This window comes from Equus asinus, chromosome 17, assembly GCF_041296235.1.
Source record: "Equus asinus isolate D_3611 breed Donkey chromosome 17, EquAss-T2T_v2, whole genome shotgun sequence".
NCBI lineage: Eukaryota > Metazoa > Chordata > Mammalia > Perissodactyla > Equidae > Equus > Equus asinus.
Window position 1 is genome coordinate 35,642,932 of NC_091806.1, and position 15,048 is coordinate 35,657,979.

At 52.2% G+C, this 15,048-nt stretch overlaps 1 protein-coding gene across 1 annotated transcript in view; it reads right to left on the bottom strand.

Annotated features, from left to right (window-relative positions):
- Window positions 1-15,048, bottom strand: part of LOC139039781 (liprin-alpha-1-like) — a 112,920-nt gene that overhangs the window by 40,401 nt on the left and 57,471 nt on the right. Inside the window, 7 exon segments of the mRNA XM_070487874.1 lie at window positions 641-864; window positions 4,004-4,139; window positions 7,564-7,643; window positions 8,702-8,764; window positions 10,072-10,203; window positions 12,157-12,240; window positions 13,864-13,998. Coding sequence (XP_070343975.1) covers window positions 641-864; window positions 4,004-4,139; window positions 7,564-7,643; window positions 8,702-8,764; window positions 10,072-10,203; window positions 12,157-12,240; window positions 13,864-13,998 — 854 coding nt within the window.

The window sequence follows — 15,048 nt, forward strand, 5'->3', positions numbered from 1 at the left end:
ACACTCAGGCTGGAGGGGGGCAGGAAACTCTCCCTCCCGCTTCCTACTGCATGTTTCACCTTCGCTTGCCAGTGGACTGAACTCTGGCGTTTCTCCTCGTAAGTCACCCGCCACCTGGCACTGCCCGTGAAAAGAGTCCTGCTTCTTACCCACAAGGGCGCCAGGCCAGTCCACCTCCTCCTGGCTCTCCATGGTGCCCTGCCCCACACCACAGCTCCCCTCTGCACTTCGGAGCAGGGAGGCCTCCTCCGATGTGCGCTCAGCTCTCTGCACCCCGGCCGTCTCTGGAACCCGGCCTGGGATCCAGAGCGGCACAGGTGGACACTGAGCTCCCCGGCAACGCTCTCCAGCTGTGTCATCGGCTCGTGGGGGAACGGACCGAACCCCTTTCACCCTTCTGCAAGATCTTGTGTACACAAGTGTACCCACACCACAACTGTGGCGAGAACGCCCGGTCAACTGAACTTTCCAATCAAGGGCAACCTCAGAACTTAAAACTATTCAAACAGGATTGAACCAAGTTTACTATCATGGGACGCGTAGAATACGTCCACAGTATTTCTTCCAGACTGTCCTAGGTAGCATACAATTCTTTAGAGACATGCACGGTGTCTGTGGTGCTATGCACAAGCCCACGTACCTGATCTCCTTGTTGATGGCGTCCAGCTGCTCCTGAAGCATCATGGCCAGCGTCTGGGCATCGGCCTGCCCACTGGGGGACAAGAGGCCAGCTGGGCTGAAGATGGTGTCCCTGTCGTCTTCGCCGTCGGACGCGTCCACATCACTCTCGAAGGCCTGCGCCACGTTGGCCAGGACACTCGCTTGTTGGGCACGTTCCCAATCCTGTTCATTAAGAGTCTGTACCTAGAAACAAGAAAATCAAATCTCAGCAAAGATGGAAAATAACAACCAAGTTACAGCAACTTACAGTAAACCTAGCAGAAACTTAAATATTTTTTAAATAGAAGCCCAAAAGATTTTGGAAAAATAGGCCATGCTTGTAAGTTGCTGACACGTATCAAGCAGGCAGTATTTCAGGGGCAGGACAGTCGATTACTTAGACTGCCTGGTAACAGTCACATCTCACTGTGGACACAAGGCATTTCCATGACGTTATTCACAATGGTGACAAGACCGAGTGCAAACAAAAACTGAAAATTAGAAAAATACACCACGGGGGGGCCGGCCCTGTGGCATAGTGGTTAAGTTCGGTGCACTCTGCCTCGGTGGCCTGAATCCACGGGTTTGGACCTACACTGCTAGTTGGCCACGCTGTAGCAGCAAACCACATATAAAACAGAGGAAGACCGGCATAGACGTTAGCTCAGGGCTAATCTTCCTCAGCAAAAACAAAAACCAAAACCACACACACACAAAACATGGCACGATCAGCCACGCTAATGGGAAGTAAAAAGTTCACTAGATCCACGGCAGCTGTGTTCACTGCAGTTGCCACACCACTGTACTAGTGTTATCGAGTAACACACCTCACTGGAGTTCCCCAATCCTCCCTCTTCTGAGCCCGGTGTGAACGAGCACAGACAGCAGCAGGCAGGGGCAGAAGGAGACAGCAGGGCAGCCGTTGGACGCACTCTTCTCAACACCCAGGGAAGAGCGAGCTGGCAGACCACGTTCTCTAGAGAACTGAGGCTCTCGGAGAAAAGCCTCCTCTGTGCCGAGCCACTCCTCTCTCGCGTGATGGAGGGGTACCGTTTGCAATCAGAATGCGCACAGAGAAGGCATGCGCGCCGGGGCCACGTGACCCATCCTGTGCCGCTGTCTCAGCCCCTCTCTCGAAGCCTCCATCTCTTCCTCTCCCGTCCTCACTGAGCCCAGGGCCCTGCTTCCCACTTCACTGACACGACATCAGAGCAACCACAAGACTTGAGATGCCCTGCTGGCTTATCTCCCCGTCCCCCGGGCCTTTACCCATGCACTCCACCTCCCCTCCCAAGATCTGAGGTCGCGGCCAGGTACCTGGGCCCCCACCCAGGCCAGCCCCACCTCTGGGCACGAGGCGCACCCCCTCTGGCTGACTCCAGGCTCGCCTGCTGTGTTCCCTTCCTCTCTCGGGGTAATCGATTCTCTACTGGCCCACTCCCATCAGCCTGAGAAGGTTTGCTCCCTTCTCCCTCCTTCAGATAACACACCAGAACCCAGGGAACCTGGATGCCACGTCTCCTTCCAGCCACCACTGCACTTCCGTCCCGATGAGTAAAAGGTCTCCAGAGCCGCCTCGACTCCGCCTCCACCTCCTCGCCTCCTGCTCACCTCCCCTCCCGCAGAGCTGCTCCAGGATCAAAGCGCCCACCTTAAGAAGTCTGCCACTGACCTCCACTGCCCTCTCGTCTGGCCCATCGGCAGGCCCAGGCCTGCTGCTCTCCCCTCTTCCCTGAGCATCTCGCTCACTCGGCTGCAGGCCCCGTGGTCCCGGGTTTCTGCCTACCTCCTTGTCACTCTTTAGTCTCCTGCCGGTCCCTTCTCAGTCTCCCCAACCTCTCAATTTTGGAGTGGCCCACGGCTCTATCCTGGAAGCTCATCTCTATCAACAGGCACCCACTTTGGACTTGATCTCATCTTACACCTTTAAACACCATCTGTATGGTCATGACCCCCACATCTTTATCTCTAGTCGAGACTTCTCTCTTGGGTTCCAGGCCAGAATATCCAACTGCCTACCTGACACGTCCACCTGGACAGCAGATAGGGCTGTCGACCTGATCAGGGCCAGGCTCCACTCGTCGCCCCTGCCCCGCAGTCTTCCTCATCGCAGGAGACAGCCTCCAGCCTCCAGCTGCTCAAGCCCGGGCCCTCGGGGGCCTCACTCGCCTCTTTGTCTCATACTCTATATTCAACCCATCAGCACATCGTGTTGGCATGACCTTCTAATATCTCCAAATGGTTCCTTCCCTTCCTTGGCTCAAATGTCACCGTCCCTGTGAGACCTCGCTGGCTACCCTACTTAAAACTATCATTCCCCTCCTACAGCTCAGGGTACCCCGGGTTTCCTTTCCCTGCTTATGACCATCGGAAACCCTGTGGTGGTTTAAATATACGTCCACACTTCTCTAACACTCCTCCCTTGGCCCACAGTGAGGGCAGGACTCGCTAACTCACTCTAACGCACCGAGTGCAGGACAAGTGAAGGTGTGCTGCCTCCAGACCAGGGCCTCAGAGGCTGGGGCTTTCTCCTGGCTCTCTCTCAGAATGAGCCCGGAGCAAAGCTGGCGGTCATCTTTCCAGGACACTCAAGCAGCCCCCAGAGAGGGCCCAGGCAGAGCCAGGCGAGTGAGCCTGGAAGTGCACTCTTCAGCCCCAGGTGAGAATCCGGACGGCTGCAACCTCAGGAGAACTGAGCCTGAACCGTCCTGCTCACAGCCCCGAGCCCACGGAACCTGTGAACTCTAACTGCTCCTTGCTTTAGGCCACTGAGCTCGCAGCAGCCTGTGACCGCAGTGAGAGGAAACTGACACACAGCCCGTACTGTACTTCTCACGCACGCTGGCTCCTCACTAGAACGTGCGCCCTGGCGGTGTGGGCATCTTCTCTGCCTGTATTCACTGCTGGAGCCCTAGTCTATAATGACGCCTGGCCCAAACCAGGTGTGCACTGAATACGGGTGCTGTAAATAAAAATACGCAGAAGTAGATAAAGATGTGCTGTTAAACAGACAGAAGTAGGAAGGTATTTAAACTTCCCAATGTGAATTCTTCTCACTAAAAGATGACGGATACACGCATTCATTCACGCTTATCGCTGCTTCCAAACCGTACTAATTACATTACGTTGCACTTAAGAGTAGGTCATATTCTATCAAAACTTGTTCTTCAGAGAAAAGCATGCCTAAAACGAAACTCTTAGCCAGAAAAAGGAAAATGGGGGGAGGGGATGAGAGAAGGCGACCTATGACCATTGGAATCCCCAAAGTCTCAAAGTCACGGGACGAGCAGGAGACGCGCCCGAGGGCCGGCAGCTCACGGGCAGCGAGGACGGAGGGCCTTGCCTTGGATGGCTCATCCCGCAGGGCTGCCACGCGGCCTTTCTGGGGGCGCCGCAACACCGCGCTGCTGCTGGAGGCGTCTGCGGGACCGTCTGCCACAGGGAACCTGAAATCCGAGACACTGCCCAAGTGGGGTCGGCTGAAAGATGGAAAACAAAAGGTCATTATTAGATAAGAAAAGTGAACTAAGTTTGTTAGTCAAGCCAGAAGCTGTCAATTTGGAAAACACGTAATTTCACAGAAAAAGGACTCCAAGGAGGGCACCTCTGTCGTCGCTCCCGCCAGCGTTGAGCCTTTCAGCCCCGCCAGCGGGGACACTCCATACCTAGGAAAGCCAATGCTGCCACTGCAGACCTGGAAATGAGAGGATGGGGTCCAGCTGTCTGGGCCGTGGAAGAGGCATCCGTCACCCATGTCAGGGCCCGCAGAGGGGTGCTCAGCCCTGCCTCTGCTCGGCCTTCTCCTCGACCCACCAGGAAGCACCCCACCCCCACCTGCGGCCTTCCACGGTCACTCTCCCATTTGTGCCAGGCGCCGCAGTGTGAGGCTGGTGGACACCGACACTCCTCTCTCTGCGTGGCACTGTCTGAAGCGCTCCCACAGGCCCCTCGGAGGGAGCGGCTGCAGAAGCCCTTCTGACCACAGCTCGGGCTGGTATGAACCGGGCTGGGCAGGACGCTTTGAGGATTCCGAACCAAAAGCAGAGACTGCGTGCAATCAGACTGACAGACAATCAACACGCCCGGCTAAAACAGTCCCCTGAACCAGTGACTGGGGCCCTGAGCACCCGCGAGGGAGACGCTCAAGAGAGTCACTAGGAGAGGCCCTGGAGAGGAACTGGTGAGCAGAGGCGAGGAGGGCACAGCCCAGCCCAGTGCTCAGCCCTGACCGTGGGCACCCCAGCCACACCTCAGTCCTGGCCCGCCACCGAGGGCCTCCCTGTTCTCTGGAAAGAAGGCTGGCTGCCTTCATTTTCAGGAGGCCTTACGATCTGAGAAGACAGAGTCCATTCATCTGATTAAAGCCAGTTAGACAGGGGACCCCTCGAGCCTCCCCACCCGATCGTGGACAGGGCCAGGCTGACATGCCAACTCATCTACTTTTGGTACACACCTCTCGACATCTTTTTAAAGAAATCCCTTCTTGTAGCGTTACACGAGATTTCCTGCCTGTTCGAAGATCTCCAAGTCTGGAATTCCCCTTGGAGCACACCCAGCCCTACTTCCTCTACCCCTTACTCCTCACGACACTGTCTCTCCCTCAGGGTGACTTCCAGCCCAACTGCTCTGGGGCCGTGAGACGGTTCAACGGCAGATGAAAGCGATGCACCTGAAATCCTGCGTGTACCTCTGGATGGTTCGGGAAGCACAAATGCTTCCCGATTCTGACACCCCTTCCCAGGCTTACCTGCCTCCCGACACGCCACCACCCTGCAGCTGATCACTTGCTGAAGCCTCTCTTCTATATGGCCAATCTGTTTATGGAAGGCCACCCATCACCGTGCTTTTCCACTCCTCAATCTAGACTACCTTTTCTCATGGAGAAGATCACAAAAACAAGATGACCGATCTCACCGTGGAGTCACACCAAATGAGCTGAGCCTGCCCTGCCTGCCAGACCCCTTCTCCTCAGTCCACCCAAGGCCCTTCCACGCCTACTGTGATTGGTCTTCCCCCCGTTTCTACAGCTCCCAACCACCTCTCTTCTAGGCCACTTGACATGCAGCCTCTAGCCTTGCCTCCCTGAAACAAAGCCCTTCCCTCCGCATGCAGCCTCTCCTGCCCACTGTCTTCAGACCACTCCGCCCCAGGTGACCTTGGCCATCCCCTCCTGCCACCTCTGCACTACCAGGGCAAATAGCTCCTTTCTCTCCTTGTCTTTCACCTCTAACATCACACCTGGGACCGGCAAACATGTCAAGACGTCTCCATCGGAAAAACTGCCCCCAGCTCTGCCACCCCCTCAAGCTCCTACACCGGCTCCCTTCCCTTCAGGACTCGACTTCCACAAGAGTCACACACGCGTGTCCACTTCCTCTTCACCCACGTGCCTGTGAGAGCCTCCTCGCACACACGCCTGCAATCCCGAGCAGCGGGTCCGCCTGCAGCGCTCTAACAACACGAGCCTTCCACCAGCGAGGACCTGAAGCAGAAAGCAAGTGCCTGTTCCCTGCACTGGTCCTCCTCTGCACCTCGCTCTCTGAAGCGCACACTCTCCTCCTCGAAACTCCACCTTCCAGCGGGTTCGGCGTCAGGGGAAGCTTCTGGCTCTGCCTCTCTGTCCTCGCTGATTTCTCCTCTAGTTTCTAGGAGTGGGTTAGGCAGGGACAGCCGCAAGATACCCTAAACCTTCAGGATGTCCTAACTTGGCAAATGCCGTAACACCTGCAGAGGTTGGGAGCTTCCTCCTGAGTCGTGTTGGAGGCAGGGGCCCGTCTCCTGTGTTTCAGTCACTGCCACCAGGTAAGCCCTTCGATAACTATTGCTAAAGCGTAACTCTCACTTGATGACCATTTTCTACAAAGAAGTAAATCACCTAAATGAGAATTACCGCCTCTACCACGATGAGGAAGAAAAACTCAGGATGCCGGGCAACTTGGTAGATTCACGCCGAGCCAGGGGGCTCACTCCCGCAGCAGCCGGCCCAGTCACGCCTCGAAAGATCTGCGAGCACCACGCCGTTAACTCTCAGCCTCTTAAAAACATACAGACTCCAAGTGCCGCACCAGACACGCGAACGTCAGGGCATCCTCCCGCTCCAGCAGCGCAGGCTCTCCGCAGCCTTCTCTTTCACCTCAAGGATGCGACCGTCACTCCCAGGTGGATGGGGCTTCCTCTGGCACCCTGGGCTCTGTCCTCCGATCCCGACACCATCATGCCCACACTCTGCCGGGTGCCTCAGACTCATATGCCCGACACTAATCAATCGTCCCCGGCCCCACCTCCTCCTGCAGTTCTGAGTTGAGTCAAGGACGTGACGGGAACCTCCAAGGTACCAGAACCTAACCTTCAGGATGATGTTGTCCTCTGCCCTCCGGCCTGCTCTGAAGCTCCAGGCTCCCTGAGCTCAGGCCAGGCAGTGTGTTCAGTTGGCTGCCCCTGTGGCCTGCATGTGTTCCTGTACACACACGGCAGGGGCTGGAGCGTGTCTGTGAGTGCGTGAGCTCCCCGTACACACACAGCAGGTGCTGGAGCGTGTCTGTGAGCACGTGAGCACCCCGTACACACGTGGCACGTGCCGGAGTGCGTCTGTGAGCATGTGAGCGCCCTGTACACACACGGCAGGTGCTGGAGTGCGTCTGTGAGCACGTGAGCACCCTGTACACACATGGCACGTGCCAGAGTGCGCCTGTGAGCATGTGAGTGCCCTGTACACACACGGCAGGTGCTGGAGTGCGTCTGTGAGCATGTGAGTGCCCTGTACACACACGGCAGGTGCTGGAGTGCGTCTGTGAGCATGTGAGCGCCCTGTACACACACGGCAGATGCCAGAGCACGTCTGCGAGCGCCCCGTACACACACAGCAGGTGCTGGAGAGTGTCTGTGAACGCGTGAGTGTCGTACCCGTGGTGAAGGGACGCGCCTCTCAGCCTCGCTTGGTCCAGCTCAGCCCTCAAGGCTTCGATGTCCAGTACGAGCTGATCCTACAAAACAGCAAATGACACATACTGCAGCTGTCTCCTTCAGGATTTAAAATTATTTGCATCAAATGTTGAACATAACCATAATAGGTTAAATTAGCAGTTATAAACATCAAGTATTTTAGTTCTGAGAACGTTTTCTCCGAGAGTCCTATAGTAAACATAAACACTCAGACCACCAAATTAGCTTTATAAACCCTGATGAATAAAAAGTCATGTCTTAGTCAAAGAGAAGTTTTTAGAGGCGAAACACCGAGTCATTAACAATTATTAATTCTGTAGAGAGATGTGGGGACGGGGAGAGGCGAACAATACTCACCTTCTACTGCACATACTTCCCTGTGTTGTCTTTTTCCTTTCTGTATTGTCTTTGTCTCACATCGAGCACACATTCATTCATTCATGAATCATTTGTTCATTTGTACATCCAATCTCATTTTTGTACACGTCAAAACAGTAAGGAAAACTGACAAAAAACTTTTTAAGTCACCTATAACCTTCTAGATCTATGCTGTCCCATACAGCAGCCACTCGCCACACGTGGCCATTGAGCACCTGAATGGGGCTGGTCCAAACTGAGATGTCCTGTAACTATAAAGCACACAGCGGGTTTCAAAGACCCACTATGAAAAAGTGAATGTAAAGCACCTCATTAGCTTTTATATTAATGACATGATAAAATAACATTTGACTCTATCAGGTTAAGTAAAACTAATTTCACCTGTTTCATATTACACTTTTAAATGTGGCTACTAGAAAATTTTAGATTATACATGTGGCTCCCTTTACATTTCTGTTGCACAGCACAGTTCTAGAGGACAGGTTTGTGCTAAGGTTTTAGCTTCCAAATGAACCCAGAAAGGACTCAGAACTCTGATCCCTACCCGCTGCCAGACTTAACATCCACCGCCAACACAAACGCATTCACGCACAACTCTAGGAGTGCCATAAATCTTACAGCAGGAAAGTTTGACTCCACTTCACCCAACGTCTGTAGTAGTTATAGCAACAGTGAACTCGCTCAATTCACGGATTTCTCAATGATTTAGAGATTTAAGTACCTTATCATGTTGCGTTTCTTCTAACTGCTTTTTTGCATTTTCAACTTCTCGTAATAGAGAATTCTGCAAAAGATGAAGAGTCCTTTAGTGTTGATTCTTGAAAACGTTTCACATAATAGTATGGCTACATTTCTGTCTAAGACAATAAAGTACCACGGAAAAGGGGCCACGTGAACGTACTCATGAGCAGTATTAGAGTGAAATGCAACAGTGAGACCATCGCAACTTCTAATGATAATTTGTAAATACAGAACCTACTACCTCCGTGATGGATTTTTCTAAGTAAGCATGTCAAGCCCATGGTGTAGGCCTATCTGCATCCGTTAAACTGGTCTATAGTAGCTTTTAGATTTTACAATTCATCGGTCACTTGGGAAACCTGACATAAGTTTCAAATGTACAGTTTAAATCTAAGGTAAAAGTATTCTTCCCTTAAGGTTGGCCCACTGATCAAGGAGGAAAGGGGGAAGCGCCCTGTGTGGTCTCTGATAACGCCTTTCCTGACGGGCTCTGTGTAACAGGACCCTCACGTCATTAGTAATGACCACTGGTCTCTCTCGAATGAGCGTGACCACGGTGCCCACCTCAGGGCAGGCTCTGGCCGTTATCTTTAGGGACACCCGTGTAGTCGGGACAGGTCGTGCCAAGGCCCAATGCAACTGTCGCCCATGAGAGCTTCTCTGACAAATTCTAGGGCTCTCCTTCACCCTGGGGATGGCTGAAGTGTCCCCATGATGAGAGGAGCATGAGTCCTGCTCAGACGTTTTCCAAACCGAATGGAGGGAGAGAGGGAGGAGCTGGAACACTTTCAGTTGATCCAAGCCTTTATTTTACACCATTCTCCTACACCGTTATGTTTATAAATGAGACAGAAATTAACTTCCGACGCAGGAGCAACGAAGGGGTGAGGGCTGGGCCCAGCAAAAGATTCCAGTGCAGGGGCTGGCAAGCGAGGGCCTGTCCCTGTCAACAAAGTTCTACTGGAACACAGTCACTCACTCACATGTCATCAACGGCTGCTTTCATGCTCATTATTAGTAGGCATGAAATTATTTTGCTCAATTACTCATAATTAGTAAAAGCCTAAAATTTTTACTATCTGGCCCTTGATAGAAACAGTTTGTCAACTCCTGCTCTAGAGAATAAGAATGGTAAACAAGCTTCCATACACACCAATTGGGCAAGAACATAACAAACGAGAAGTTAATTCAGCGAGCGGTTAACAGTTGGCACTTTTTCCTCCTTACGGAGTCATTTCTACTTCCTGTAATGGCTGTTAACCACCATTATGCAGCATTCCCGGGGAGCAGAACATGGGCGATCTCTTTGTAAAGGATGGGAAACCTTCGGCGAGGTGTGTGACATCCCACCTTGTCTTCCAGGGCAGCCATCCTCTCTTTGAGATGAAGCTGGAGCCTCTCATCAGACTCTGACAGAAGCTTGTCGACGGTGTCGGACAGGCGTTTGTTATGCTCCTCGTTCATCTTCTCTCTCTGCCTTGCCTGGAACAGGAGAAACAAAAACCTGGCCACTGCGAGCAAAGGCAGGATCGTTTCCCCCACCGTGGAGTCACCCGTGCCGCCATCCCTGGGCTGTTCCGGCCCTCCGCCATCAGTGGACGTCTACACGATGACCAGGACTGCCTCACAGGCGCAGAGAAAGGCAGGGCCAAGTCTGCGAGAGCGTTAATGAGAACGTCCACTGCTCCTTAAACGAGGCCCTCACGGGGCCTCAGCAACGTCACCCATCACTGACTGTCGGGTGGGCTCCAGGAGCAGATTTACACCCAGACACAGCAGAGTTTCAAGGGGATCAGCTTATCCACACACCAGTGGAGGAATCTGCCCATGTAAACAGAAGCTTGCGTCTGGATTCAGGAGAAAAAATGAACTCAACTCACAAAGCAAAAGGTAAAGAAATTCATCTGGGGAAAAAACAGTGGAGACAGAGACTTTCACCTGTTCTTTATACTCCTACATCACTTGAATTTTTTGTAATGAATGTTTATGTTGAAAAATTACAAATAATCACGAGTAATTTTAAAACATAAAAATAAAGTTGCTAAGTCTGTGTTTTATAAAACTATCATCAATTTCATGGCTTAAAAAGCTTGTTTTCACCCCTTATTCTGAACAAATACAAAGGGCACGTGGAGGGGACAGGAAGGGCTAACAGGCGGCACCTGTCAGGGTGGGTCCCCCGGGCCGGTGGGCAGCTCCCGGGCAGAGGGCAGCATGGCTCGGGGGCTGAGACCTGCGCTCAAGCCACGCTGCCTGGAGGAGCAGCCCACAGGCAATCGCCAACACAGTCAAGCCCTCCGTGCTTCAGCGTTTTCAGCTGACCACCACGGGTGCCAGCATCTCCCTTTTCTCATGGGTCACGGTCAAATCAAACAGAAGGCTCTCAGAATCATGCCCAACACACAGCAGCTACCACCATCTGGAGAGACCCAGCAGACCACACAATAAGGCACCGGTGTTCAAATATTTTTAAAGCAAAGCAACTTAAACGTTTACTTGGAATTGCCTTACTTATTAATGGCACCCCTATCTCAACACTGGTCCTTCCAAATTCTATCAACAGTTCTGAAAGTAAGGAAGTGCATCCCCAAACGGATAAAAATCTCTGCCTAAGAGCTACGCGTGTGCGTATGGGGGGCAGGCAGAGGACTAAGACACAATCTTCTGAAGGGAGTCAGAATGTTTGAAAGTCTGCGGTCCACGCCCAAGAATACGGGCTTCTGGTGAAAATAAAATCTGACGGCCTTGAATTGGTGTCGTAAGGTTGGGTGCCAGCCGGACGCAGGACGGCCACTCGCTCCATTGCCTGGATGCTCCACACTGACACCTGACCAACTCCTCAGGGAAAACTCTCTCAGGATTCAACTGACACGAGCCTCCACTGCACACTCTCTTCACAGCTCACAGCTCAGTCACGGTCTCCTCTTCCTCGCCAATACCCACCTCTGCACACACCTGTGTGTCTGCAGTCATACTTTGGTACTTTGGGAGACAGTCAGGCCCGTGACCTGAATTTGGGCTTTCGGTGCCATATCCTAAGCAAGTGGACCTGTCATCTAGGACAACACGCCTCACTCTAAGTTTCACGGGGACCCCAGGCCAGCACCTCAGGTTTCAGGGGCGCCTGGAGCAGGTCCCCTGACGAGCTGGTCAGAGAAGCAAGTGGCCTCCTCGGGCTGGGGACCCACCTCCCTGCAGGGCCTACGGGCACCAAGCTCTTCCCCTGCTGCAGTGCTGGCATGACTGTCCCCGGGGTGGATGCACCTGTCAGCAGATGACTCGTACATGAGGCCACAAACGAAACACACATGACAGGATGGAGAAGGGACCGGTGTCCGCGTCGGGACAAGTGGAATCACGAGGTGTTGCTTTCCTCTGCCTGAGCACATCCCCCCGCACCGGGCTCGGCGCTCGGCCTTGTGCCTGGACACGTACCCGCTGCAGCTCTTGATTCTTTTCCTCCAACTGTGCCTCCATCTGGCGCAGCCTCTCCTCAATGTTGCCGTGTCTCTCCTCGGCCTGTCAGCAAACACAGTGTAAGTTCAACCAGTGTCTCCGCTTCACTGGCAGCATGTTGTACGCCACTGCGGCGGCAGCCAGCGGAACATGCTCTGCGTGCACCACTGTCAACCACGTGAGATGGAAAGCGTCTCCTTACATCTCCCGACACAGCCTACGTGGCTTCACGTGCTCATCTGGGAAGCGGTTAATCCTCTCACGTTGGTGACGCTGAGGCAGGACTGGTGTTGGTGACAAATGTGGTGAGAGAAATGTGTTTCCCCGACCCTGTGCCCAATTTCAGTGGATCGTATGCTCCCCACCCTCACATCGCGTTTGGTTAGTCAGCAGGGAAAGCAGGAAGCAGCAAGCGCGAGTGAGAGCAATGCACACGTTCTACCTTCCTGAGCTGGGAAGTAAGTTCGAACAGTTTAGCTTCCTTAGCAGCAGACATTCCAGAAGACAAAGGGTCAGACTATAAGGCCAACCAGGGACAGGAGAGATGACAGGGGAGAGAAGAAACCGACACTTTAAACGCAGATCACGAAGGAAGAGAAGCGGTTCTGCGACAGCTGTTAGCAATGAACTTGCTCTGAGGGAGGCCTGTGGGCACTCGACAGCATCTGACCCACCCAAGGCGAGTTTTCACCAGCAGCAGCCTGTGCCTGTCCTGCCCTTTTCCCACGGGTGCCCTCCCCAGCAGCTCACTAAGCTCGAACCAGGCGACATGAAACCACTGACGGAGGCGCCCACACAGGCCTCTGCCAGGAGGCCCCCTGGCCCGGGGCCGCTTCTCTGCCTGGCTGACTCCCACGGGCACTGGAGGCTAAGCCTTCCCTAGGCCCAGGGAGGCTGGGCTCTCTGTCATCACGTGCTTCCTCCTCCCGTACGGGCCACCTGCTTCTAGTACCTACAACATCATTCTGAAGGTGCCTAGTCACCTGTGGATAGAGAGGGCAGGGCACGTGTCTTGCATACGCCTAGTCAACATTTGTTGAACAGATGAATGAATAAATTGCTTAAAAATTTGTTTATTACAAATTTATTTTCATTGTCTTTAAAAGAAAATGGCAGGGCTAGCCCTGCTGGCCTGGTGGTTAAGTTCGGTGTGCTCCGCTTTGGCAGCCCGAGTTCAATTCCAAGGAGCAAACCTATACCACTCATCTGCCAGTGGCCATGCTGTGACAGCAGTTCACATACAAAAAAGGGGAAGACTGGCAACAGACGTTAGCTCAGGGTGACTCTTGCTTAGCAAAAAAAAAAGAAAAAGTAAAACAAATGAGAATGGTGTTTTCCTATTTCTGGGACCAAGTCTATCCTTCTACACAAAGCTTCCATCCTACACTTTGAGTTGCTGACTAACTCTAAGCAGCAGTGACTCTTAGATCAAGCAGCCTGGGGATGAACAGCACACACCTGACAAAACTGGAGAGAAATTAGTTCAGGGATAACAAAAGAGGAGGCTCACACTGGACATTTAAAAAGCGGTCCAATCTCAGACAACGCAAGACTAAGAACCAATCTGAGCTCTTTCGCGGGCGGAGGTGCACCGACATAAGAACAAAAGGTAAACAAGGCACACAGGGAAATCATCTCAAGATCAAAATCCCGACATTGGCCCCAGAAGGGAACCCAAGGCGGCACCTTGGAGAGCGCGGCCACCCTCTGGGCCAGCTCCGCTTCCACCTCGGGGAGCGTCTCTGCTTTCCGCAAGGTCTGCTGCAGCTTCTGCTCCGCCAACTCCAGGCGCTCTTGTAACCGGCGGTTCTTATCCTCAGTCTACGAAACGAGAGCAGAGCATCAAAATGGACCAAATCTTCTGGCCATCTCCATACTGACAAACTGAGGAAAACTCTAAACGCAGACATCTCCTAAACCAGCTCTGACAGAAGCAGCACTGTGCTGGCAGGCACTTCAGAGTGAACCTCGTCTTCCACTGTTTGGGCTTGATTTCAATGTGCAAAGCCCCTCTGCCAAAGTAGTTGCTTTACCTAAATATCTTTGAAGAAGTCTTTTTTCTTAAAAAAAAAACAAAACAAAAAACAAAGTTCCTATACATGAAAGAAAACCCATTTTCTGTAGAAGCTTGCTCATTCTTATTGACAAGTTAAGGAAGAAGAGTCATTATTAACCCTTTTTAAAAAATAACCAGACCCATGATTTGAAGGTAACACTACTTCCAGCCAACTGCCAGGGGCAGGTAAGCCAAAAGATGGCCTTCTCCTTTGAAACAGAGACCTTCGAAGAGTCGGCCTAAGGAAAAGCTAGTCAAGCTATTTTTGTAAATGTATCATTGTTCTTTTAAAAAGTCCTCCTACTCTAAAAAAAAACTTCAATGTAGGAAATTTAGACAAGAACTTCTTAAAAAAAGAAAATTTTAAAAATCATCTGTAAGTTCAGGTTCCTGAGAGGCGGACATTTGCTCCTAAGCAGCTTTCTCCTCTTCCTGTGTGCACGTATCTCCGTAGACATACAGACAATATATTACGCTTGAAAACCTTTGGAAAACGCATCACACTGTCCACAGTATTTTGTGGTCTGCCCTTTAAAGTCATCCCTGTGAACAACTCCCAAGCTCTCAAACAGTATTCCACAATAAAATTGTTAATGGCTTCCTAGTATTTTATGTTTTATTTTTATTTTGGGTTTAATGATACACTTTATGATACACCAGATGAACTCACTTTATTTTCAAGAAGCTGAATTGGGGTTTCCTGGTTAACTCGATTCTCTGGGGCTACAGAGAAACAGGAGCAAGCGTGGCTCAGCAAACCGCAGGAGGGGCAGACTCTCCCTGCAGGCTGCATTTCTAAACGCGCCATGTATTAC